At 39.0% G+C, this 23,983-nt stretch overlaps 1 protein-coding gene across 1 annotated transcript in view; it reads right to left on the reverse strand.

The window, feature by feature from the left end:
- Positions 1-23,983, reverse strand: part of LOC149263979 (cyclin-C1-1-like) — a 241,976-nt gene that overhangs the window by 126,407 nt on the left and 91,586 nt on the right. Inside the window, exon 4 of the mRNA XM_089427184.1 lies at positions 15,088-15,132. Coding sequence (XP_089283310.1) covers positions 15,088-15,132 — 45 coding nt within the window. The remainder of the gene's footprint in view (positions 1-15,087; positions 15,133-23,983) is intronic.

Consider the following 23,983-nt stretch of genomic DNA (forward strand, 5'->3'; position numbering starts at 1 on the left):
CTTATTTTCGAACAAGTATGTGGATGAGCTTATGCAGGGCTATCAAAGGGAAGAACCATGAATGTCTTCCATAAAGAACCTTGTAGAAGGATGCAAGAACTTTCGGGAAAAGAAAGCCTGATGAAGGTAGCAAAACATGAAGCAATGATGGATGAAGATTGATGAATCACTTTCCGATGAAACGAATGATGACATCACTGATGGATGGTCTATGCCCTATGAAGAAGTCCCCAAAAGATGAAGACTCCACAACAAAGAAGAAATTCATGACATCAAAGAAAGGAGTTCTTCAAGCAACTGGTTGCCCCATCGTCTCCACCTGAGAAGCTGTTGAAGGTCCCTAATTGAAAGGGAGCCTTGAAAGTTTCTTACTTGGAAATTCCTAAGCCAAGAGGGACATTCCTTGTGTAGGAATGAGTAAATTCCTTTAATGGAATAGATATGTCTTCCCTAATTGAGAGGGAGAGATAGGCATTTCATTCCAGCCTTCACCTAGGAAGACAGAATGAGAGGATTAGGTAATCATTTGGCATCTGATACTTTTTGAGGATGAGATAGGGCATCCAAGATAAGAGTAGTCGTGGAGGACCGATATTCTTTAAGGAGTGGGAATCCAAGATAAGAATAGTCCTAAAGGAACACACCATGAGAACTCGGGTGGAGTGTGTTGCGAGAGAGACAATGATGAGTGTCTATAAATCATTGGTCTCACCAGCATTGAGCTCAGATCTTGTGGAGAGATAGAGCTGTTAGTCAAGGCCTTGCTATGTAGCAATGTTGGTTGATATGATGCTAAACAAATGGGTTACCAATGCGATTCTTCTTATGAGAAATTCTTCAGAGTGAGAATGACCAAGTACCATTATGAATACCTCCCTAGTTAAGAGGGAGTGTTGTAAAATGTAAATAGGTTCGGTCTTCATAATGACATGTAATTATGATCTTTGTAAATGATGAAATGAGGAGAATAAAATTATTATTGTAATGTCTTGCTTCATGGGTTTCATGAGCAAGAGGTTTATTTTAGATGGCTCCCATTTAGAGCCTTAGGATTTGTCAAAGAGTCAATGTCATGTATAAAGAAGCTCTTCTTGAGCATATGTATCAAATGTATATAAGTCTACAAGCCCTCCAAACAAGAAGCACTAGCTCTCTTCCCCATGTCGACTTCTAGTTGAAGTAAAGATCATGTCAGCCTTACCTTATGGAGTCACAACGATTCACATGGCTCATGTCGGCTCATTTATGAAGACCAACCACTATATACACAAGGTAAAGGTACTTCGCATAAACACAGTACATAACCCGAATTCCTCTGAGATTTTCGGTGATAGATGAACTAGGTGGTGTGGGCGTGGTTGTATCTGATCATGACCTTGTGAGTTTTGCCTTGGAATTCACAAGTCTTGTAAAGGGTTCCAAGATGTTGTTAGTGGGAGAGAGAACTTTCCGAATTGGGAAAGGTTCTGGACTAACTACATACCGGAAGAGATCCAAAGAGGAACCATAGAAGGAAGATTAGTTATGACAAAGGACGAGGAGAACCTTGCCCTGGCAAGCAAGGCTAAGGGCAAGAAGGGCCAATGAGAGGCTTGATTCTAGTCAGAAGGGCAAGAAGAAGAATCTAAGCAAGATCAAGTGCTTCCATTGACATGAGTTTGGGCACTAAGCTTCTAAGTGTCCTAATCAAAAGGAGTCCAGAAATGATCATGTTGCTGCATCAGCAGAGGTAGATGCATTTTCTGCCCAGTTCGAGAAAGATTTCTCATTGATTGCTTGCATGGCAAGCTCAGCAGATAGCAGTATATGGTATATTGATTCAGGAGCATCCTTCCACATGACCGGGAACAAGAAGAGTTTTAGCCACCTAAAGGAGAAGGACAAGTCGTTTCATATTGAGCTAGGAGATGATGGTCAGTATGCAACAAGAGGAGTTGGTACTATCAATTTTCAAAGGGATTCAGGTAATCCTCTTCATCTCAGAGATGTTCTCTATGTTCCAGGATTGAGGAAGAATCTTGTTTCAGTAGATACCCTTAAGGACAAGGGATATGATATCATCTTCAGCAGAGGTAAGGCGTACCTCCAGCACTTAGCTTCTGGATGAAAGAAGCAGATAGGTGTGAGGGTGAAGAATCTCTATAAGTTGCACGTAGAGACAAGTGCAGCCTTGAGCAGCAAGGCAGGGAGTTCTCAGAGTGGAGAAGTGGTGGTTGAGCGAGAGCAAGATAGAGCTCCCAAGATGGAGCCTAGACCAGTATCTCAGTTTCAGTCTAAGCTAGTTGGCAGTTGGGCTGACCAGTTGGATGATGAGAAACATACCCTAGGGCAAGTGGAGGCAGCCACTCAATCAGAGACTTCCAGTATAGGGAGAGTTCGAGCCAAGTGGGCAGAGGATTTGGTTAAGGGAGATTAGAAGAGAGTTGAGTCTCCCAGCATCAAAAAGCAGACACAGAGGTACACAGGGTACATGGCACTTATGACCAAAGTGGTGGACTCACAGAGCATGGTGGGAAAGAACAGGTCTTCAAAGCAAGTTTCGCAAAATAAAGCAAGGAAGTCTTCTAGTGCAAAGGTAGCAGTTGCAGCGGCGAAAAATTTTAGTGTTGGAGACAGATCCAGGTGGATGAAGTTCTTCCAAAAACACCTTCCTCGCTAAGAGGGAGTGTTGAAAATAATAGCGAGAAAGGGTTCCTTGATAATTGATTTGTGCCTTAATCAAAGGAACCACAACGAGTTTATCCTTGGCATGCTCGAGTTTCATATAATTTAAGACAATTAGCGAGGGAGTGTTGAAAATAATAGCGAGAAAGGGTTCCTTGATAATTGATTTGTGCCTTAATCAAAGGAACCACAACGAGTTTGTCCTTGGCATGCTCGAGTTTCATATAATTTAAGACAATTTCCTAAAAATTAGGAATCATTCCTAAAAATTGGGACAAGTTTAGAAGCAGTTAACATATGTGTTAAAGTGGAAGATCGAGTTATTAGTCTTCTAGTTTAATTGAGGAAAAAAACGTGTGATTGAATCTCAAGTCCTTGATTTGAGATAGGACGAGTTGCGTGAGTAATTAACTCATGCTAACTCAATCAATCACAAAATCAAACTCCTTAATTAGAAACTCACTAAACTTAGCCATTCGAAATGCTTTAAAAGGAGGAACGAAGGCACAATTTGATTATTGTCTTGTGAGCACGAGTTGGTGAGACAAGACAATAGAACTCACGAATTTGTGAGAGTGTTGCACAAGTTATGTGTGGATCTTGTAAGAGAAAGTGTGCCAAGAGAAGCTTGTGCGCATAAATCTAGGAGGCAAGGATCAGCAATCTTGCAAGGGTTAAAGCTCGCTTCAAGGCAGGAAAACAAGGTTGTTTTTGGATTGAAACAAGTTGTATTTGTAAGAGATGTATTGCTCAAATTTCTTCAGTAAAATTCTCAAGCAAGCAAAGGGTTTTCCTAGTTAGGTTCCCTAGAATATATATATATATATATATATATATATATATTGTGTTTTGCTATTGTGTGAATGTGATTTACTTCTGTTCCTATTCTGCTACAAAGTTTAGTAGAGAAATTGTGTGTTTATATGAAAAGAAATTATATTTCAGATTGTTCTTATTAGCATATTAGAATTTCGTGGATTTTCTACATTATAGCAGTTGTAGCCTATAAGGATCGAAGGAAGTTTTTATTCTTGAAAATTGAAAGAAAAATTGTCCAACACCTAAAAGCACAATTGCTTGAGGACAAGCAATGTTGGCAAGGGGGGATTGTAATGTTTTGTATGGAATAATTGCCCAAGGGAGGACAAGTAACCTATCCAACCCCATAGGCCATATTCATTGATAAAAGGGGAAACACATTATCCAATATTCTGGGGCAACATTGGGTAAATTTTGGGGTAGCTAGAGCAAAAAGCCCAAATTGGGGGCTACCCTTGTAACCTCTCACATCAGATTGAGGAAGAGAGACCACCGTGAGGAATCTATAACTAAAGGAGAGACAAAACCATTTTATCATCATCGATTTGGATTGGTATACCTTTGTTTCTTTTGCGTTGTAGCTCTAAGGGTTTTAAAACCCCTTTTCCCTTTATTAGTTTCAGTGGAGATGACCCCACCCTAGCTAGTCTTCTTCCCTTTCTATCTTGTTGTAGCATAATATTCTGAGGCAATTCTTATCTGATTTTGGCGAAGGAAGGACATATCTCTATGTGATTGTTTCTGTGGCACCAAAAATCATATCCTGAAGCAGTGGCACCCATAAAGGTTATTGTGTGGCAAACATGGATTCCTAAGTGTACAAACAAGGCTGCAGATCATCTGTAACAGGCAACAGAGGCTGCAAGCCATAGATCACAGGCCATAGGCAAGGCCAGAGAGTCGAAGTCTAGCCGCAGGAGCAGCGAGTTGTTTGCATCCTTTGTATTCGGTCTGCCTCCTTGAGGATTGTAGGGTAGTAGCGGATACCTTTCTCAAGCTACCTGAGGCTACACCGAGCTCTGAAGACCACAGCAGCTAGCGTTCATTGAGTAAGGTAGCAATAAGGTCAGCACAAGCAAGGCTGAGGGAACCTCTTCAACCACAATTGTAAACTCAGTACTGGACAGGGTTGCCACAAGCCCCCTTAACAACAAACGAGTTTGGAGGCAGCACAGTTAGACAATGAGTTGTTTAATTAGTATAGTAACAACCAAGTTGGAAAGTGCTAGTGTTGTTTACAGTTGGAATGTTTGTCTACTGAATATTGTCATTGCAATTAGAATTATACTAGTGGATTGTTGGTTGAATAGATCTACTGTTCATTGGGCAATTTAAATGGTTTGTTGGTGAAACATATGACTGTTGAATATCTTTATATCATGAGTGCATTATATAGAGGGTACTTATGAGTTGATAGTTATTGTTAATTTTAGATAACAATGGTATGTTCTATGCTTAAGAGCAATTTACTTCAATTTTTCTTATTAGCCCAATATCAATTTCCAGATTAGCAATCACATTAACATGATAGTAAATGCAGATAGAACATAAATAAAAAGCAGAAGACAAACCAAGACAAGAGGACACAATATTTAGCAAATTCCAGGGAAAACACCAATGTGGGGAAACCCTTTGATCAAGTCTGCTTGTTATTCTTCAAAAGTTAAGCAGAGAGAGAGTACAATATACAAAATTCACATGCCCAAATATAGTCAAATCTATCAATCAGATTGCACTCAACAGGATGCCCTAACCAAAAAGTCAACGTTGGTCAAATCAGCAGAATTATTCCTCCAAATCAGCTCAGTCAAACCCAGTCAATTTGGCCTCCAAAAATAGTCTAAATCAGCACAAAACAGTCCAGAAAAAGTCAGTCAAACTCAATCAACACAAAGTCAAACCTGCGGTCAACACTGGTCAAACAGTACAGAAAACCTCAAAATTTGTGCCAAGAAATGCGGCATGCCCAAACAGAATTTCTCCCAAGAAAAACACAGTCAGACAAGGTCAAATGTTGTCTGGTCAACGCTAATTAAACTTGTTGCACCTTGGTCAAAGCAAAAAAAGTACAGTCAGCCCTTCGCACGTGTGGAGGAGAGAAGTTGCCCAAAAATCCGTACAACCCAATCAGAGGAGGAGAGAGAGAGATGTGTGAGTGATGATGAGTGTCCAAATAAAGCTGATGCTCCTTCTATTTATATGCAACGTTGTGGGTGAAGAGACATGACTTTTTGGGCTTCTGAGCCTACTTTAGTTTGTTGGCCGACCTTGACAATTTATCCATAAAAGAAATAAATTCATAATTCCATTTGTACATGTCAGAATGAGATGATCTTTAGATCAATCCTACACCTCTCGAAAAGAAGAATCCAATAAAAATATCATCTTCATCATATGAGCAGTTGAAGGTGGAGTTTGCCCCTAGTTTCCAAATTTAACACTCCCTCTCAACTAAGGAGAATTCCACCTGCCAAATCATATGTCAATTTGTACCAGCTCTGACATCGCTGATATACTCTACTCTGCTGAAACATGAAGAAATAATGAAGAAGATACGATCGAGAGTGTGTCATACCACTCTTTACTGACCCGAAGTCAATCTCCAATGATCGAGAGTGTATCATACCACTCTCCACTGACCTGAAGTCAGTCTCCATTGATCCCAAATTAATATCAAACATGCTAGCATAGGGATTACGGTAGTACACGGTGCATCCATCGATAGTACTATGGTCCCTATCCTCATTTCCCTACTCATTGCCCAGATGACAGGTACTTCCCATGAGTCTTGGACTATATGGTTAGGATGTATCAGCAGGAGAAAATGAACCACTCATCATGCTCATATGCCATAGGAGAAGGTGAACCACTCATCCTAGGCATTTATCAACCATCATGGGGTATCACAGGGGAAGGTGAACCACTCACCCTGTACACAACGCACCACTAGATGAAGGTGAACCACTCACCCTATGGCCGCTCATTGCCCCAAGAAGTACCCCAAGCCCCCCAAAGCTCCCAGAGCTCAATATCCAACTCAAACGGGATACTCATAAGAGGGTCTCTCCCAGTGTTTTCAAAACCATTTTTAAAAACCGGTTACCAGTCTAACCGGCCGGTTAGTAAGGCTGCCGGTCCAAACCGGCCAAAAAACCCAGTTGGAAAGGCCATTTCGCCATTTTTTTGCCCTAACCGGTGAAAACCGACCGGTTTAGGATGGAACCGGCCAGTTTGTATCAAACCGGCCGGTTCTGTCCTAAACCAACCGGTTTTAGGCACGCCCACCATAAAGTTAAAAAAGCATATTTTTCACTATGTTTCAGGGGTTTTGGGGGGAAACTAAAGGTGTTTCAACCCTAACAATGTTGGTAATTTCATGGTAGTGTTTCCTTTAATTTTCATTTTCATCCTTTTACTTAAATTTTTAACATTACCATGAAATGACTCGGGATGTTTGAGAGTGGTTTCGACCTCATTGGATTTCATATGAAGAAACTAGAATTTTAGATTTCACTCAAAATTCAGCAGACTTGATGGTTTTCAGGATTTCATGGTTTGGGGGTAAACAATAAATGCAATCGGAGCTCCAAATGATGAGCAAAACTCTGATATAGATCCCATTGTGTTGGACGATATTGATCCAACATCAGAATGGGTGGAGGAGACTGAAGAACCTGTGTTTGAGGCTGATTTTGATATTGACATGGCTTTAGCGGGGGATGATGCAGATTATGTGGTGGCATCAGAACTAGGATCAGTGGCATCAAGGAAAGGCAAAGAACCAATGGAAGGCACTAGTCATGCAGGTCGACAAACTCGTGCTTCCATTAGGTCCACTTCTATTGTCATTGGTGGCATTGATACTGAGGTTGCAAATCAGGTCCAGGCATCCTCAGACTCTGAACCAGATGATGTCTATGTAGCTCCTGATGATGATCCTGTGTCTAGTAGTGGTGATGAACTTGATGATTGATCATGTGTACACTGTAGACTTGTAGTAGGCCAATGGCCTCATAGCTTGCAGCATTGTTTTTGGACTTTATAGGCCATTTAGAGCCTCATTTCTTATGTATTTTTCTATTTTGTCGATGATATGTATTGTACTCGGTGCCATTTTGATATATTCACCTTTACATGGTATATAAATGAGCAAACTTTGCATATTTTGTCTCTATTGGCTTGGAATCATGGTTTTACATCTTAAAAATAGTTTTGTTTCATTAGAAATTAATTATTTAATGTATTTTTTTAAAACCGGTTCGTTTAGACCAAACCAGTCCCGGTTAGACCGGTTCCGGTCGGTAAACCGGTTCATTAGGTGGACCGGTCCAATCACCGGTTCCGGTTTTAAAAACATTGGTCTCTCCACGACTCCAAGTCGTTCACGAAAGGTTAAAAATTTGACCTTCCCCAGGGGCTTCGTAAGAATATTTTTGACCTGATCATCAGTCCCAATGTGATGGAGCCTTATTGCTCCCCGTTGTACCATATCCCGAATAAAGTGGTACCTGATATGAATATGCTCGGAGCAATCATGAAACACGGGATTCTCAAAAAGACGAATCCTACTTTGGTTGTCGCAGAAGATCACGGTGGTATCCAGCGCATATGCAAACATCTCACTAAAGAGCTTCCTCAACCAAACAGTTTCACAGGAGGCCATACTAGCAGCAATATATTCAGCCTCGGCATCGATCAAAGCAACCAATTTCTGCGTCCTGCTCATCCAGGATATCGAATCAGAACCTAGAAAGAAGCAACATCCTGATGTGCTCTTACAATCCATCACACTGCCAGCCCAATCAACATCAGAATAACTATGAAACCTCACATTCCCGGCAGTGTATCTCTGTCCATAGGTGATTGTGCCCCGAAGATATCTCAAAATATTATTGGCAGCAATCCAATGTATGTGATGAGGCTCAACCATAAACTGACTCATGTATTCACTACAAAGCATATGTCCGAACGGGAGTTCACCAAGAACATCAGGGCCCCAACGAGTTGACGATACTCAGAAAGATTTCCCAAATCGGGCCCACTAGCACTTCCGCATAACTTCTTGATGTTAAGTTCCATCAGAGTAGTCGTAGACTTACAATCCACCATCCCAAATCTTTCAAGTAGCTTCACAATGTATTTTCCTTGAGAAAGGAAAATCTCACTTGGCTTTTGTCAAACCTCCAATCCTGGAAAATAATGCATTAGTCCTAGGTCCTTCATCTCGAACACAAAAGCCAACTCCCTCTTACATTGATGAATAAGAGGGTTTGCACCTGTCAGAAAGAGATCGTCCACATGAAGTACCAAGATGAGAGGTCTATCATTCTCAACCTTAAAGTAAAGGTTTGGATCAGCTTCACTTTTTGTAAATCCCAACTTCATCAAATAGTTATCGATCCTCTCATACCAAGCCCATGGAGCTTCCTTCAACCCATAGAGGGCTTTCTTCAACCTGCATGCATGTGTCTGACGATCTGAACTTCGCAACCCTCCGGTTGTTCTACATAGACTTCCTCCTTAATTGAACCATGCAAGAAGGCGGTTTTGACATCCATCTGGTGTAGGTTCCATCCTTGCGAGGCAGCAAGGGCTATAATCGAACGGATGGTGGTATATCGGGCAACTGGTGCAAATATCTCATCGTAGTCCACACCTTCCTTTTGAGAGAAGCCTCGAGCAACAAACCTGGCCTTGAACTTTTCAGCACTTCCATCAGCTCCATGCTTGATCTTGTAGAGCCATTTCGAGGTGACAACAGATTTGTCCTTGGGTCTAGGGACCACATCCCAGACATCATTCTTCATAATCGACTCATACTCTTCGTTCATAGCATCCTTCCAAACTTGGTGCTTCACAGCTTCTTCAAATGTGCAAGGCTCAGATTGAACAATGGTACTCATGGTAGCTAAATACCCTTGGTACCTATTCGGCTTTTTACTTTCAAGAAAAGTTCCCCTTGGAGCAATATGATTCTTGGCACCTTCGAGAGTTTCCCTAAGCCATGAGGGTCTCCATTTGGAAGAGGTGGATCAATAGGATCCATTGGTCCTTCAACATCAGGCATCAGCTCATCCTGCAGCTCTCCCTACTTTCCTATATCTGCTTCTTTGTCCTTCCTTGGAATAGGAAGGTTACTAATCTTCCCAAGGGCAGCATCTTCATCAAAGGTGACATCATGACTTATGTCCACTTCTCTTTGAACAGGCACATAGATTCTATATGCCTTATAAGTTTCACTGTAGCCGACAAATGTTCCTTTCTACCCAGATGCATCCAATTTGCTTCTCTTTTCTTTCGGCACATGAAAATACATGGGGCTACCAAAAATTCTAAAATGAGAAACCTCAGATTTCTTACCAGTGAAAACTTCTTTAGGATTTTGGAAGACCAACGCTTGATGAGGGCATCTACTTTAAACATACACGGTAGTGTTGGCAGCTTCCGACCATAGGAACTTCAGAAGGTTTTGATCATGAAGCATGGCACGAGCAGTGTTATCAGAACTGAACCAATTCCGGCAAAATCGGCCGGTCTAACCGGTTTGGAGGCAAAATCGGTCTGAACCGGCCCTCCGAACTGGAAATGACCAGTTTGGTACCGAACCAGTCCGGACCAATTCCGCCAGCCCGCAGGTCCCATTGCCGCACGACCAGGCACTAAAAAAGCTTTTTTTGGTTTTTTTAATAGTTTTCCTAATTTCTAAACCTAATCTAGCCCCCCCTAAAGCTACTTAAACACCCCCACCCCCTCTATTCTACTCACACTATTCATTTGAGTCTCTTGCATTTCTTGAGCTAAGTTCGGTGAGGAAAATTTGAAGAGTTTTTTGTACGGTTGTTCTGAGGGAGATTTTTCGCAGATTTGAACCGCTAATTGGAGTCTTGGAGCATTGTCAGGTTGGAAAATTTTTAGAGGATACTACTAATTCTTGGATGCAGACTTGGATGCTACTCATTCTTTAGATGAGGATGAGGAGGAGGAGGAGGAGGATGATTCTGATGATGATTGATGATTTGATCATTGATTTGCTATAGTTGTAGCTTGTAGCATTGTAGGGTGTAATATAATACTATGATCTAGCATGTTATTTTGGACTATAAAGGCATTTTAGAACCTGCTTCTTGATGTTTGTAACATTTTTGGTTCAGTGATGTTTTGCACTAAGTGCTATTTTGGTTATATGCACTATTACTTGCTATATAAATGAGAACTTTTGCATATTTGTGTATAAATGGTTTGCATTCATATGGATGTAGAATCGGTATATTATATGTGGGCTTTCATTCGTCCTCCGGACCACTCCTCTCGAAAGATGTGATCTGTAGTCGTAGGTGGACTGGGCAGGTGGACATATACTTGCTTGGCAGATTCCTTACGTGGAGTTGTTGGAGTTGGTGGACATATTATATCTGTTTTTTCTTTAAAATATGAATATTTTATGTGTTTTGGGTAAACCGGTTTCTTCTAGTTTCGACTGGTTCCCGATCCACAAGGTTTTTCGGTTCGATGATCAGTTCAGTTCCGATAACATTGGGCACGAGTGGCTTCTATAATGGAACGATTCTTTCTTTCAGCAACTCCATTTTGCTTAGGAGTATATGCAGTAGTAGTCTCCCTCTTAATGCCAACTTCTCTACAATAGTCATTGAACTCATTTGATTCATATTCGGTTCCATTATCGGTCCTCAATATTTTGATCTTCTTCCCTGTTTGATTTTCGACCAAGGCTTTGAAAGAACGGAACCATGTGAAAACCTCGTCCTTCTTCTTCAAGAAATAAATCCAAGTTTTGTGAAAGAAGTCATCCACAAAGATAGCATAATATAAATATCCTCCCAAAGATGTCACGGGCAACATACCAGATAGATCAGAATGAACCAATTGCAAAATGTCGGTAGTCTTGCTATCACTTGAGGGGAATGGTCCCCTTGTATGTTTTCCTTTGGCACATCCTTGACAAACACCTTCATGTTCTATTTTAAATTCAACGATACCTGTCACCATCTTCGTCACATCTAGTAGAGCCTTATAATGAAGATGAGCAAACCTCCGATGCCATAATTCGGATTGAAGAGATGTGTCGCAAGACATAGCTCCTAGTGGACTTCCTCCAACTTGATATAAGTTGTCAACCCTGAATCCAAGAGTAAATGCTTCTTTGAAATTTATTTTCCAAACACGTACCTTTCCATCAATGAATGCCACCTTCAATCCTTTGTCTTCCATTGCCGAGACAGATACCAAGTTCTTCTTTAGATCAAGTACATATAGTACTTCTTGTAGATAAATGGTGTTACCTTGATTCAATTGAAGAGTAATATCCCCAACTCCCTTTACGCAATAAGTGGCATTGTCCCCGTGAATGATTTCCAAATTTGTATCATTTTCTATCAGATTTGAAAAAGTTTCCTTATACCCAGTGAAGTGCCTTGAGGTACCACTATCAATCAACCAATTTCCCAAGGTATCGGAGGAGAGGTAGTAGAGAGGACAGATATAAGATAAAATTATTTTTGCTTGTTATCTATAACATTAGATTCATCATACCTGGGGTTTCTTGATCTTTTGGAGGTCGACCATTTCCATGTTGAGTAGCGGGAGCATTGTTTTTTCCTTTGTTGTTGAATCTGCCATTCCTTTGATTGTTGTTGCCCCTGAAATTGTTGTGGTTGTCATCATCCCGAGGTGTATCCCTTCTATTAGGACACTCCCTAGCATAGTGGCCAAACCTGTTACAAATGAAGCATTTTCCCTTCCTTCCATCTTTGAATCTCGGTCTTCCTTGACATTGCTTCTTTGAACCTGCATTGTTCTTCTTTTTAGCATGAACGGAGAATGCAGTTGGTTCATTACTATTTGAAGGCATGTCTCTCTCCATCATCCTTGTTTTTTCTTGAGTACATCTAGTCAACAATTCATCAAAACCTGGAATCCTATCATTGTTGAAGATAGTAGTGTTGAACACATGCCATTCATGAGGGAGACATCCAAGGGCAATGAGAGTGAACTTCCTATTAGCAATAACTTCTCCAATTGAAAGAAGATCATTTTTATCTCAGTAATCCTCATGAAGTAGTAATGGATATCTTCACCTCCTTCCTTTTTTATGTCCTTCAACTTTCATTACTATTTGAAGGCATGTCTCTCTCCATCATCCTTGTTTCTTCTTGAGTACATCTAGTCAACAATTCATCAAAACCTGGAATCCTATCATTGTTGAGGATATTAGTGTTGAACACATGCCATTCGCATGGGAGACCTCCAAGGGCAATGAGAGTGAGCTCACTATTAGCAATAACTTCTCCAATTGAAAGAAGATCATTTTTTATCTCGGTAATCCTCATGAAGTAGGATTGGATATCTTCACCTCTTTCCTTTTTTATGTCCTTCAACTTGTATTTGAGAAAGAGGACTTGGTTTGCATTGCTAACTTTGAACATGCCAACCAACTTGTCATAGATCTTCTTAGATGTGTTCAAATCGGAGATGTATGCAACCAAATGCTTGTTAATAGAATCCCTAATGATCTTCTTAGCTTTGACTTCACCTTTCTTGTACTTTGTCTTAGTGGCAGCCGGTGCATTGGAAAGAAGTTCAGTGATCTTTCCCTACACATAGTCCATAGCATCCTGCTCTTCCAAAGTCAAATCAAGAGACATCTTCCATGCATGATAATTAGACTTATCATTGAGCTTGTCATCAAGTTTGAAGTAAGACGCAGAGGCCATTGAATCTTGTCCTTGTATAACAAATCTTAGTTATTTCTCTTTTCAATCTTGCTTGGGCTTTGTCTTCACCTCAACTCTAATACCATGTTAATTTTAGATAAAGTTCTATGCTTAAGAGCAATTTACTTCAATTTTTCTTATTAGCCTAATATCAATTTCCAGATTAGCAATCACATTAACATGATAGTAAATGCAGATAGAACATAAATAAAAAGCAGAAGACAAGCCAAGACAAGAGGACACAATATTTGGCAGATGCCAGGGAAAAACCCCAATGTGGGGAAACCCTTTGATCAAGTCTTCTTATTATTCTTCAAAAGTTCAGCACAAAGAGAGAGTACAATATACAAAATTCATTTACCCAAATACAGTCAAATTTGTCCAGTGAAACTGTAGTCAACAGGATGCCCTAACCAGAAAGTCAACACTAGTCAAATCAGCAAAATTATTCCTCCAAATCAGCTCAGTCAAACCCAGTCAATTCGGCCTCCAAGAACAGTCTGAATCAGCCCAAAACAGTCCAGAAAAAGTCGGTCAAACTCAGTCAACGCAGAGTCAAACCTACAGTCAACACTGGTCAAACAACCCAGGAAACCTCGAAATCTGTGCCAAGAAATGCAGCCTACCCAAACAGAATTTCTCCCAATAAAAACGCAGTCAAACAAAGTCAACTGTTGCCCGGTCAACACTGGTTAAACTTGCTGCACCTTGGTCAACGCAGAAAACAAAAAAGTACAGTTAGCCCTTCGCACATGTGGAGGAGAGATGCTGCCCAGAAATCTGTAAGACCCAATCAAATGAGGAGAGAGAGAGATGTGTGAGTGATGATGAGTATCCAAATGAGGTAGATGCTCCTTCTGTTTATATGCAACGTTGAGGGTGAAGAGACGTGACTTTTGGGCTTTTGATCCTACATTAGTTTGTTGGCCGACCTTGACAATTTGTCCATAAAAGAAATAAATTCATAATTCCATTTGTACATGTCGGAATGAGATGATCTTTAGATCAATCCTACACTTCTCGGAAAGAGGAATCCAATAAAAATATCAGCTTCATCATATACCTGTCCAAGGTGGAGTTTAGCACTAGTTGCCAAATTTAACAATTATGCACTGCAGTTGTGATTTTTTTATGATTGATTGAAAACCCTAAATAAAGATTGAACCCTAAAGGAAAAAATTACCTGCGGTCATTACAATGACTACTCTATTCAAATGGCCAATCTTCAAAGGGCATTGGATAGATACAACTATGTCTCAAGTGTCAAATCAGAGAGCATTTTCTAAAATTAACAGTGTAGCAAATGAAAGCCTACTTTAATGAATAACGATCAATCGTGGAATTGCTCAAAAGACAAGTGGAACTACAAGAAAAAATCAGCTAGAACCACAAAATGGTGCAGAACTTAAACTATTCGTGCAGTTCCACCTTCTAGTAAAACGATGAGGGTTCTCATTAGGACAGGAAGTTAAACTGTCAAACAAAATAAAAACTGCATGGAACAAGCTGCATATTTGAGCATGAAAGGATAATGCTGTGATTCTCGTTGTACTTTATTGTTCAAGGTGACTCAAATATACATGAAATAGAAAACATAGGAAACTTGCTAACATAATCATTATAAGAAAGAAACTCTCTCTTTATATGATAAGTTACAACCACAAACTAATCTGGGAAAAATACAAGGCATTAACACGGATGATACATTAGGCATTACTATAATATGCTGAAGCTTTGACATTTTACTGCAGCAATGTAGAGTTGGTAGTGCTTTGTCTAAAGAAAGGTAATAGGTACACAGCAAAAAATGAAACAGTTCCTTCAAAAATTCAATTCACGTGAACTAATTACTAAAACACCAAGTACATTATACCTGGTATAAACACGTCTGCAATATGTAATAGCTGTTGCCACTACCCTGAAATCATCTGACAATACAGAAATGAGAATATTGATTTTGGTAGTGTTGTAACATTGTTAAAGAAAAGGAGAAATAACCAAAAATACATTTCTTAAATTTTGAAGTTCATACTTCATCTGATTGATGAAAAGATTACACTTGGCTACACACTTCAATTCTAATAGGCAATGCATACGATAAAGCTTTCAATCCATGAACATATGGCACTAGAAAGGAAATGCAAATGCATTGTAAAAATTTGTGTTCGAATGTGAACACTGTATGAAAGATCCACTAGAACTTTTGATTTTATTTCAAAAATAGAAACTGTACATGTCAAAGTCTGGCCAATTGTTTGGCCACACTACCAGTTAACCTATTATATGTTCTGGTAAGAACTAATAATCATCAAACTTCCTAAATTACTACCACTTAACCTTCAACAGTTGATTTTGTTCTATAATCTACTTTTGTGTTATGATATAGTAATCCTAATCACAATACAGAAAAAGGGCTTGGAGACAAGAATTTAAAAATCAAATATATGTTCGGGTAAACAAGGTATTCCATACAGGACGAACACATTCAGTAACCACTCACACAACCAAATCAAAGATCGCAACACCAGTACTTTTACTTGGTTGAAACTCTCTAAGAGGGAAATAGTCCACAACCCCAGAGAACGCAGCCACTTGAAGTAATTTTATTAATGCAAAAGAAAAAAATTACTTAAGAGAGTTCTCCCAATTGATCATCTGCCATGACCTTCCATGCTCTTTAAATAGAGATCATGGACCAATCAGATGCTAAGCCACAGATACAGTCATTAGTATCAAGGAGAATATGAATTGTCGGATCAATATATGCCTAGAATATACCATGATTGTTAGATTACAATGCAACTAATTGTTGAATTTTCTACAAGATGTACAATAAAATACGATTTTCTGCCAGATAATTACTTCCTAATGATTTCCAACTGTTGATTTGGGGTAGCATCGGATGTGCTCTAGCCACAAAAATTGGTGGAGAGGCTAAGGCACATGAGCTCTCCAATACCCAGAAAGGGTTTGGGCAGATTCTAAACAGTTTGGAGGATATTAAAATAATTAATATTTTTAATGGAGTCCCTAAGTTAAATTAAAATATTAATGTGAATTAATATAAAACTGTGCTAGAATGGTCCAAAAGTCATGGATCAAGCCAGATCTAATATTAGCCGTTGATTAGGGACTTAATCTCGATCGTTGATTTGTCAACGAGAAAAGTATAAGAGGAGGCTTGAGGGTCACTTGGAGAACACACCAAGAGATCAAGATTTCAACTTTCTAGGGCTGGGTTTGCTGAGAAAGTTGAGAAAGTGATCAGAGTTGCAACTAAAAGGCAGTGAATACAAAAGCAGAGAGGCAGAGATAGCACCGGGAGGATCAGTGCAGTAGTCGGAGAGAGATGCAGAAGCAGCCACGAGTTCACGCAAAGCCAGCGAGGAGTTGCGCAGTACCTCAGAGGGCCAGCGTGGGTGACACAGAGGGCTAGAGGGCTGACGCAGTGCCTACAAAGGCTGACGCAGGCCAAGCCAAAGTGACGTTGGGCTAACACTAGGCCAGAGAGAGGATGACGCAGTCCCTAGAGGCTGACGTTAGGGTTTCGTGGGGCAGATTGGGGCTGTGAAGCTGCCGAAGTGTTTATCCGAGGTTTCAACCGAAATATCTTCTTCCGAATAGAGAGGTACTACTGTCGAGATTTTTCTCTGTTGGGTGAGCTGGATTTGGCACCCAGATTGTATTCTGAAACTACTTCATAAATCAAACCCTCAAATAGCTACACTGGTTTTCCCACATTGAGTTTTTCCGGGGACATTAGTCCAGAAACAACGGTGTCACTTGTGTGCTTGTTTCTATTTCCTTCAGTTGATCATCTGTAATGTGTTGAGCATGTACTTGTATTTATTACCAATATTTACATGGTAAATAACTTGTTAATTAACAGAACAAGTAGGTAGGAATAAATCAGTAAAGTGCATGAAGGGTTTCTAACGTGTCAGACTTGGAAATTCCAACACCAACCAGTAGTTATGCCACTACTATCATTGAATAATTATACTTCAAAAAATCTCCACAGTAAATGCAACGGAAATAGTAAAGATCATAGAAAGACAGCCATGCACAATAGAGACGACAAATTTTACCCTGGGAAACCCAACCTAGGGAGCAAACCCAACAACTTTTTTTAGGAGAAGTTTTTCTTCAGCAGGGTTCACAAATCGGCAATTTATCTAGAAATTTGTGCTAATATCCAAGTAAAAATACTAGTCAAACCTGGTCATTATTTTTGCAAGTCAATGCTAGTCAAACCAGCTAAAATATCAGAATTTCAACAGTGGTCAATAGCCTAGTCAAAACAGGACTATAGTCAACTTCAACCCTGCTATCAACTGCGGTCAACCTACAACCTTTATGCAGTCAAACTATGGTCTTTCTACAATCAAACTGTGGCCTTCCTACGATCAAATTGTGGCCTTCCTGTAGTCAAATCTGAGATAAAACGGCTCAATCAACACAAGTCAAACTCGGTCAAAACAGAGGCCAAATCAGCTCGGTCAAGATGGTCAAACTTGACTTCCTTCTCCACACATGTGGTTGTCCAAGAAGGATAAGAATGATAGAGAAAATTGTTGAAATATGTAACTAGGTTCAGTCTTCATAAATATGAAATGTACTCTTGATTCTTGTATATTGTAAAAAGGAAGAAAAATATTATTGTTATTTTAGTAGCATGGGTTTAGTGCTCAAGGTTATTTTATTTAGAGGTCAAGCTCCCATTGAGTGGTTCTAGAGTTTTTCATAGAGTCAAGAAGTCAATAAAGTCATTGTCATATGAAGAAGACCCCATTGGGTTGTTGAAGAATCTAGGGCAATTAGGTTTTGTATGATTCTTCTTGACTTGATAACAATTTCTGGAGTCTTTTCACTTTTCTTGTTAACTTAATCTTCTTCTTCTTATTAATGCATGTGTGTGTACTTCATCAAACTGCTATCAAAAAACATAAGAACAAGAACACAAGATGTTGGCTCTCTGCCAGGGCCAAAACCTCTCTTCTCTTGAGAGGAAAACCCTTTAATAAGTTTCTCTTATTGAAGTTTCTTATTGGTCAATGCCAAACCGTAGACCCTTGACTAGAATGTCCTCCAAACACAAGTCAAGTCCTTCCTCCTTTCTACACTTTGTTCCCCGGCACTTCCTTCTTCTGGCACTTTGTTTTCTGGCACTTCGTCCTTCTTCCAATTGTTGTTAGATCTTGTTGCACTTGCTCTAGAAGAGATACCTTTGATGAGACACTTTCCTTATGATGATCCCTTCCTTCTCTTCACCAACTAACGAACTTGTATCACTGTAATGGGAGGGTTGTTATGATAGCAGAGATAGCCTCCTTCTCCTCACACGTGTGACTGTAATAGGCTTTAGAACAACCCTATTACCTTCGCTTTTCTTCCTTGCTACTTTGCTTGAGAGGGAGACCCTTTAGGCCTATGTCTCTAGCCCAAATAATGAGATATGTTTCGTTGTGAGTCTCTGTTGTTATGACCACAGGCAGCCTTCTTCTTTCTCGCACGTGTGACTGTATTTGCTCTAGAAACCAGCCTCCAACCTTCACTTATGCTTCCCTTTACTTCGCTGCACTAGAGGCTCCTTGACTTCGTCCTTTTTCGTTCTTTTCTTATCTCCTTAACTTTGTTGATTTCAAAGCTATATGAGTGCGTTATAGTGGAGTGGACAACCTCTATATATAGAGGATTGTCCCTCCTTTTAGGCCGACTAGAAGGCCGACTTGAGGACTGTTTGTAGGTCGACTTGTTATCTTACTTCGGATGGCTTCTTTGGTGGTGTCACATGCTTGGAGGAGACTCTTTGATGGTGCTTTTGCTTTGGAGGAGACTTCACTTTGCTTGAAGAAGTGTGCTTTGACTTCTATACAAACATATACATGATGCAACATGCCCTTAAGGTCTTCAACATTTTCTTTTGACCATTTGACTCACCTATAGCACTTTAACTTGCGCTAGACCTATTTCAATGAGCAAGAAACTCATTGACATATATTATAAAAATAATGTTTTTTTTTCTCGAATAAAAACAAATATCAAAAGTACATTTATGAAGATCAAACCTAGTTACATTTCCTTCAACACTCCCTCTTAACTAGGGAGGTATTCATACAACATTACAAGGTGTTTGGCTATGTTTCAATCTTGAAGAATTCACATAAGAGAAACCGGATTTGCAATCCATCTGTTATAACATCATATCAATCAACATTGTCATAGTGCAAGGCCTTGACTAACAGTTCCATCTCTTCATGAGACCATGAGCTACAATGCTGGCGAGACCAATGATTTATAGACACCTTCATCATTGTCTCTCAAGGTACATACCCACCCGGGTGTTCTCTGAGTATGACCTTCTAGGACTATTCTTATCTTGGGTTCCCAGCCCTCAAAGAATATCGATCATTTTGCCTACTCTTGTCTTGGATACCCTACACATCCTCAAAGAGTATCGGATGTCAGATGATTACCTAATCCTCCCATTCTTTTTTCTAAGTGAAGACAAGAATGTTGTGTCTATATTTCCATTCATGGCCTTCATCTAGACTTACAGTTGTTAGTCCTAGTCTAGTGTATGACACATGAAATGGAAAAACACAATTGTCACTCCTTTGTAATCAAGGGTGATCCAAAACTCCCTCTTGATCTAGAACCTGTCAGAGCTCTGTCTTAACCAGGGACTCTTTCATTCATCAGCGACTTCTTCTTCATGGGTCCTATTGACCACTACGTGTCAACGACCCATAGCAGTACACCCCTTTTTTCGCAAAAGGGATAGTGCCTGATCGACGTGTCCATGCCGTTCAGCTATCATTATCAGCGTCATCATGTTATAATGTAAACCCATTCTGCATGTGTATAATGTAAATAATCTCAGCAAATCCGTGTTGTGTATGTAATTGCCTAGGTAAACCTATTTTTCTGGTGATGATCTACATTCCAGGAGGTTTTTTGTCTCACCAATCCATTCTCGAATGGTCAGCAGAGTTTTCCTTCAACCTTACCCCAAAACCGGAATGGATTTTGTCACTGGGATCTTAGGCGAGTCCTAGTGTTATAGATCGAGTCTCTTAGGCGAGTCCTAGTGTTAAAGATCGAGTCTATGTAAAAGTGATTTGGGAATAATCCTAACTATTTGATTAAGTTATTTTATTACAAATTTCTTGGTCTGCTAAATTATATTTGTGTCGTGGAAATGGGTAGTTTGTGAGGGTCATTTTAAAATGGGTTTTCCCCCTTATGATGTAAAAATATGAAAATTATGATGTAAAGTGTCTTGAGGGTTGCAAAAATAATTTATCCCCCTCATAGGTTAATTAATTAAATTTTTTAGCCAAAAAATTAATTAAAATCCTAGGCCAGAAATTTAATTAATTCTAGGTCCTAGGGAAATTTAAATTTCCCAAAGACAAAATTCGTCAATCCTTAAAATTCAAATTTTAAAAGGTCCCTGGACTAAGGTAAATTAATTATTTTGCTAAATTTCAAGCCTTTGGTCCCTGGAGTTAAGTCAAAGTCAGAATTTTGAGGAAATTAATTCAAAATTTTAATTTTTGAATTAATTAAAATGCATTTAATTGAAAATTTTAAATTTCCTCAAGAATTTATAATTTCGACGGATGAGATTAAAAGAAATTTTGATCCTCATCAACGGTCGAGATTGCTTTGACAAGAATCACTCAAACTAGCCATTGGAGGATTTATCTTTAAATAGCAAGTCATTTGTCAGTCAATTCATCCGATCTCTGGATCGTGTACTAAGCTCTCAAGCTCTCTTGTATACTTTTTTGAATTAATGCAAAAGTCTTTGGGGTTTCAACATGCTGTAGTGTTTCTCTTCATGAATTTATGGTAACATTGTTTTAATTTCTGCTTAATATTATGTAAAAACTATCAATCAATAGCTCTCTTAAAATAATCTGAATACAGATATCTTATTCAGTTTGTTGGATCAAGAGTAACATTTTTAATTTTGATTGAAATAACAGGTATCTCTATTTCTTCAGAATTTTATTGTCGTTCGATTTCTCTACTTGATTTGATTGTTGATCTAGTGTTTGCAGAAGATATCTCAAAAAAGGTTCTCATTGAGCGTTTGGGGATAGTCTTCGGTTGGACCAACCAACTCTCAACACATATTTTCTGAAGAGCCTACTTCATATAAGCCTCTAGATTTATCTAACAATAATCTTTTTTCTACATGGTGTTTTTGGGCTAGTACCTCTCTAAAATTTCAAAATATTTTAAATATTTTGTGGAAATTTTGATAGATTTGGCTATTAAGAGCCTTAGATTATCAAGATCTGGGAGCGGAGTTGGACTCGTACTCCTCAAATCTGATAGATCTATAAATTATTTGGATAAATTTGTAAATTATTTGTATAGATCTGTTATTTACTTGTGTAGATCTGAAATTTTGTAACATAATTTTGAATTTTAACACTTGGGTTTTTGGAATTTTCTCTATTTTTGTACATATTGGCTATTGGGTTTTCTCTTTTCACTTGTGTAGGAATAGATCTGAGAAACCAGTCAAGAAAATCTTCAGATCTGAGCTAGATCTAGACTCTGGAGGGCAAGATCTGGCTCAAAGTTTGTTTGCAGGAATAGATATGAGAAATCAGCCAACTAAATATTCAGATCTGAGATTTTTTCAAGCAGATCTGCGGGTTTTGAGACAGATTTAAGCCCTAGAGGGAAATATCTTGTCTCAAATATTTTTGCAAGGCCAGCCATTAAAGATTTTGCAATAAATCTAAAGATCTGAAGTAAAATAATTTTTTTTAGAACAAGGGTTTCAAATTTTGGGGCTCCTAAGCCCAGATCTACCTTCTCGTAGCCCAACGCTAGTTCTATTGGGCCTAGTGTTAGCTCTCATTGGCCCTAGATTCCCTTTGCTCCATTTCTAATTTGAATATTTGATTTTCTGAAGCTAATCATTGGTGGGTTTTGAAGAAAATTTGGTAAAAATTTGTGTTTCAGGTGTTGAAATTTTTTTGGCAACTTGGGCAAGTGATCTTCAAGGCTTAGGGCCTAAGAGTTTGATCTCTAAACCAACTTTTTCCTCCCCGTTTGCTACAGCAGTCATATACCTTTCTAATAGTGGTGAAAAACACATCTAAGTGGTTTGAAATTAACTAAAAAAATTGCTAAATACATTAATAAGTCATTTATGTTTGATGTGTATCAAAAATTTGGCCTAGATCTACATTTTGGGTGACTGTTATCTCTGAATAATTTTGTTTCTAAAGTCTGAAATATAACAGTGGCAAGATTTCCTTTGGGTTAGCCTAAAATCAGTTCCTAAGTTGTCTAATACATTAAGGAATTAATTTCTTGAGTTGGGCATTCATTATTAAGCTTATTTCATGTTTTAATTGCTCACTGTAATAAGTATATCAAATCTGATATAATTCTGGAAATCACCTCATAACAGGCTGAAAATTTTCTATAATTCATGTGGGCAAGTTTGGAAATGATATCTCACTGTTTTCATTGTCATATTGTTGTTGTCATAAAGTTTTTCTTACTATTGTCCTAAAAACTAATTTCTGAAAATTAAATACTCTATCATGGGATTGTGATAAAATGCATATCTTTTTTCTCATAAACTGAGTACTTTTTTAGCATCTATTGACATTCATTGAAAAGGTGGTTTTGTTCTCTTTGAGCTATAATTGTATCAAAAAGATTTGAAATAAGCTTGTAGTTTAATTATAATATTTCAGGGGTTCATTTTTAAATCTTCAGCGAACATTTTGGTGATTGAGGGCTTTTGCGACACAAGTGTTTCTGATCCTCGAGTCTAACTTCATCCCATCATTTAGTACATTCGCATTTAAGTTAGCTTTGCATAAATAAAATTTACTTCCAAGCATAAGCTTGGTCGATAGAGAGATAGGTATCCATCCCTCTTTGCTTGAGAAGCCTGCTTTTAATAGTACTTAAAATGGTGACCTTGCAGTGGTCAGAGCCACAGCTCTCTGCAGTGCCGAAGGCACCAGTAATGTTAGATTTTCAGGAGAGGTATCGTTAATCACACCTTAGTGTGCTTTGCCTTATCTTCTCTCTACCAATTACTATGAAATCAGGCTCAACACAGAAAGGATCGAAAGATTCACATTTAAGTAGACATTTAACTAAAATTAACCAAGATTCTTGCATCTCACATTAGCTTTAGGATATACATTTCATATAAGATAGTCATCCATCTAAGCAGCACTTACTAATCAATTACTTGGTCTTAATTTCCCTAGCAAGATCGTTGACTCCATAAATCTAATCAAATCCTATAAGTCTTGTTAAATCTTAATCAAGTACTTGATCGCTTCACTGTGTCTCCTAAACTGGTTGGTTCCCAACTAGTTCTTCTTCATTCCATTTTTTCATAGGTTCTACCCCCCTTAGCCTGCTGTAGGGAGACAGCGTAAACAGAGAGATTGGGGATCAGAGTGACAACCCCCGATCTGAGCCGTTGTCGCGGTGCCTAGACCTAGACATTCTGTGCGACAACATTTTTTGGCCTCGTTGTCGGGGACCGATTTATTGGGCCTTGGCTCTACGACATTCATCTTTCATCTTTCTATCATTCATTTTAGCCAACAACGCCAACATTTTTTGGCATCGTTGCCGGGGATATTTTATTCTCGGCGCTTCAACGACATTTTATTTTCATTCTTCTCATTTCTCATCTTTTCATTTCAGCGAGCAACGACAACATTTTTTGGCACCGTTGCCGGGGATAGAGTTTTTCTGTCCTTGGT

Source organism: Pinus tabuliformis, chromosome 6 (genome assembly GCF_031772625.1).
Source record: "Pinus tabuliformis cultivar Carrire ecotype Pingquan chromosome 6, CPIR1, whole genome shotgun sequence".
Lineage (NCBI taxonomy): Eukaryota > Viridiplantae > Streptophyta > Pinopsida > Pinales > Pinaceae > Pinus > Pinus tabuliformis.